This window comes from Chiloscyllium plagiosum, unplaced genomic scaffold (assembly GCF_004010195.1).
Source record: "Chiloscyllium plagiosum isolate BGI_BamShark_2017 unplaced genomic scaffold, ASM401019v2 scaf_2288, whole genome shotgun sequence".
In the NCBI taxonomy this organism is placed as follows: domain Eukaryota; kingdom Metazoa; phylum Chordata; class Chondrichthyes; order Orectolobiformes; family Hemiscylliidae; genus Chiloscyllium; species Chiloscyllium plagiosum.
The window spans coordinates 17,306-21,553 of record NW_025212668.1 but is presented as its reverse complement, the minus strand read 5'-3'; the positions used below and the strand labels follow the sequence as shown (position 1 = coordinate 21,553).

General features: G+C 50.8%; 1 protein-coding gene across 1 annotated transcript in view; it reads right to left on the bottom strand.

Annotated features, from left to right (window-relative positions):
- Positions 1-4,248, bottom strand: part of LOC122547434 (threonine--tRNA ligase 1, cytoplasmic-like) — a 12,637-nt gene that overhangs the window by 1,833 nt on the left and 6,556 nt on the right. The window contains exons 3-4 of the mRNA XM_043686056.1: positions 689-806; positions 493-557 (exon numbers count right to left, since the gene is read on the bottom strand). Of these exons, the coding sequence (XP_043541991.1) occupies positions 493-557; positions 689-806 (183 nt within the window). The remainder of the gene's footprint in view (positions 1-492; positions 558-688; positions 807-4,248) is intronic.

Here is a 4,248-nt window from a genome sequence, read left to right as displayed (position 1 = left end):
CCACCCTAACCTGCACTTCCCTGGGCACTATGGGACAATTTCCCATGGCCAATCCACCCTAACCTGCACATCCCTGGGCACTATGGGACAATTTCCCATGGCCAACCCACCCTAACCTGCACATCCCTGGGCACTATGGGACAATTTCCCCACGGCCAACCCACCCTAGCCTGGAACTGTGGGAGGAAACCCACGCAGAGACGGGGTGAGAATGTCTGTGTGGAGTTTGCGTAATCTCCAGAGGGTGGAATCGAACCCGGGTCCCTGGCACTGTGAGGCAGCCATGCTAACCACTGAGCCGGCGTACCACATTGCTGGAGAGGCAGTCCGATGTTTGCCCGCGTCAGTGCGTCAGGGTTGGCAGAAGGGCCAGCTGTCTCTCCAGCGAGGGCATGGGCCCAGCCAGCTGTACCCCCTCTCACTCCAAAAAAAGTAGCAAGGCAACCTATTCCCCTGTGCGGAAATCAGCCAAGACTCAGGAGCACGGCTTACCTGTAAACTGTAGCTGTCGGCGTGCTCACCTTCCTCTCGATTAACCGCAACTTGAACTCGTTGTACTGCGAGAGAGACAGAGAGAAAGTAATCTCGGGAAGCTCACAGATTACTGCTGCTGGGAGATTGCGCCCCCCCCCCCCCCACCCCCCACCCGTCCCCAACCCCGCGGGATGCTCCTCAGCCGGGAACATACCTGGAACAGCTCCAAAAGCTCCGCCCTCGGCACCTCCACTCTCTCGAAAGGATGTCTCTCTCTCATCATCGACCGGCAGATCCTCTCCAGTTCGGCAAAGTCACTACTGGCGACAGACCTGCTGGGAGGACAGGGGCAGAAACTGGAGCTATCACGTTTCCTTCTCTCATTGACCCCGTGAACATTTGGGTTGGCCATGGTTAGCAGGGACCCGGGTTCGATTCCCAGCCTCGGGGCGACCGTCTGTGTGGAGTTTGCACGTTCTCCCCGTGTCTGCGTGGGTTTCCTCCCACAGTCCAAGGATGTGCAGGTTAGGGTGGATTGGCCATGGGGAATTGTCCCATAGTGCCCAGGGATGTGCAGGTTAGGGTGGATTGGCCGTGGGAAATTGTCCCATAGTGCCCAGGGATGTGCAGGTGAGGGTGGAATGGCCGTGGGAAATTGTCCCATAGTGCCCAGGGATGTGCAGGTGAGGGTGGAATGGCCATGCTAGATTGCCCATAGTGTTCGGTGTATTAGTCGGAGGGGAATGGGTCTGGGTGGGTTACTCGTTGGAGGGTCGGTATGGACTTGTTGGGCCGAATGGCCTGTTTCCACACGGTAGGCAATCTAATCTAATCGAATCTCGAGCATAGAACTAAGGCCCTGTGGCCCAATGAGTCTGAGCCTTGTTGGAAACTCTCCAACTCTTCACGAGGGAATCTCAAACCCTGGAGAGGATTTGCCTCGATCACCATTACGTGCAGCGGGCCCTGGATACCCCTCCCGCTGCACACATCTCCAAACCTCCAGCCACTTCGCTTAAACCTGCCCCTCCTCTGGGTGCCCCGATCATCAAACCTTCCATGAGGGGGAGGGGAGACGGAGGTGGTTGGGGGATGTGCAGCTTCCTGTCTATCCTGCCCCTCCCTCATCATTTTATCCGTCTCCATTAGATACAGGAACAGAAACACACCATTTGGCCCGTCTGTGATTGACATGTCTCACCGCCCCATTCTCCCTGTAATCCTGGATCCCCTTATTAACCAAGGATCTGCCTCCCTATCTCTGTCATAAAGACACTCAATGACTTGGCTTCTGCGGCAATGGTTTCCACAGATTCCCCAGCCTCTGGTTGAAGAGATTCCTCCTCTTCTCAGTCTGAAAGGGTCGTCCTTTCACCCTGAGGCTGTGCCCTCGCGTCCCAGTCTCTCCTCCCGGAGAGCATAGAACTAAGGCCCTGTGGCCTTCTCCATGTTCATACTGTCCAGGCCTCTCAGCGTTCAGTCAGATCCCCCCCTCAAGTGCAGAACCAGAGTCCTCAACCGCTCCTCATATGACAAGACCTTCATCCACAGAATCATTCCTGTAAACCTCCTCTGGACCCTCTCAAAGGCCAGCACATCCTTCCTTAGATATGGGGCCCAAACCTGCTCACAGTATTCCAAATGAGGCCTGACCAGAGCCTTATACAGCCTCAGCCATGTATCTCTGCTCTTGTATTCTAGCCCTCTTGAAATCAATGCTAACACTGCATTCACCTTAATAACATGCCTAATGAACTCACATCTCAAAGAATCTCAAATTCAGACTCCTAAGTCCTTTTGTGCTTCAGATTTCCAAAACCTTTTCCTGTTTAGAAAATAGTCTTCACCTCTATTCTTCCTTACCAAAGTGCATAACCTCACACTTTCTCATATTGTATTCCATCTGCTGCATCTTTGCCCACTCTCCCAGCCCGTCCAAATCCTTCTGCAACTTCTGTGCTTCCTCAACACTACCTGCTCCTCCATCTATCTTTGTGTCATCTGCAAACTTAGCCAGTTTCTTAGTTCAGATCATTAATGTATAACACACAAAGTTGAGGTCCCAACACTTATCCAGGCAGAACTCCACAAGTCACAGACTACTATCCTGAAAGAGAACCCTTTATCCCTACTCACTGCCTTCTGCTAGTCAGCCAATCCTCCATATATGCCATTACATTGCCCCTAATACCATGGATTCATCTTATTTAGCAGCGCCCTGTGCAGTACCTTGTCAAATGCTTTCTGGAATCCAAATAGATCATGTCCACTGGTTTGCCTTTGTTTAATTTGCTCATTACTTCCTCAAAGAATTCTAACAGATTGTCAGGCATGACCTCCCCTCAATGAACCATGCTGACTCAGCCCTATATTACCATGCACTTACAAGTACTCCGCAATCTCGTCTTTAATAATGGACACTAAAATCTTATCAACAACTGAGGACATGCTAACTGGCCTGTATGTAGTTTCTTGGTTTCTGCTTCCCTCCCTTCTTAAACAGGGGTCAGCCATTTTCCAGCCACTGGGGGGGCCCTTTCTGACTTTAAATGATTCCTGGACGATCACCACCAATGCCTCCACAACCTCCTCAGCTATCTCCTTCAGAACACCGCTACATTTGATTCCAGCTTCTCCCTCTTAAACTGCAGGGTGAATTGTTTCATATTATAGTCACTGCCTCCATTACCATGAGCTGCCTAATCAAGTCTGACCTATTACACATCACCAAATCCAGAATTGCCCGTTCCCTAATGGGCTCTACCACAAGGTGCTCCAGAAATTTAAAAAAAAAAATCTCATAGACATTCCACACATTCCTTTTCTGGGGATCCCTTTCCAACCGGATTTTCCCAGTCCACCTGCACACAGCCTGACAGCCCGGAAACAGACCCCTCGGTCTAACCAGCCCACAATCCCAAACTAGGCCAGTCCCAGCTGCCTGCTCCAGGCCCATATCCCTCCAAACCCTTTCCCCGACATGTCCTTATCCAAATGTCTTTTTACCACCCTCTGGGTTAAAACAAAAATTGCCGCTTGTGGTAAATTTTTTTTAAATCTCTCCCTTTTCACCTTAAAAATGTGCTGCCTCGTCTTGAACTCCCCCTGGGGTAAAGACACCAGCCATTCACCGTTTCCGTGATTTTATAAATTTCTATCAAGTCATCCCCTCAACTCCCTCCGCTCCAGTGAAAAGGGTCCCAGACTTTCTTTATAACTCAAACCTTCCAGTCCCGGCAACATCCTGGTAAATCTCTTCCGAACCCTCTCCAGTTTAATAATACCCCGCCCCGTAACAGGGTGACCAGAACTGGACACAGTCCTCTAGAAGAGGCCTCACCAACATCCTGTACAACCCCCAACATGGCGTCTCAGCTCCTGTACCCCAAAGGTCGGAGCGATGAACGAAAGTGTGCTAAACACCTTCTTAACCACCCTGTCTGCCTGTGATGCAAACTTCAAACAACTATGTACCTGCACTCCTAGGTCTCTCTGTTCCACAACGCTACCCAGGGCCTTACCATGAACTGTGTAAGTCCTGCCCTGGCTTATTTTACCAAAATGCAACACCTCACATTTATCCAAATTAAACTCCATCTGCCACTCCTCAGCCCATTGACCTATTTATCGTTGAATCATAGAGATGTGTAGCATTGAAACAGTCCCTTCGGTCCAACCTGTCCATGCCGACCAGATATCCCAACCCAATCTAGTCCCACCTGCCAGCACTTGACCCATATCCCTCCAAACCCTTCCTATTCATATACCCATCCA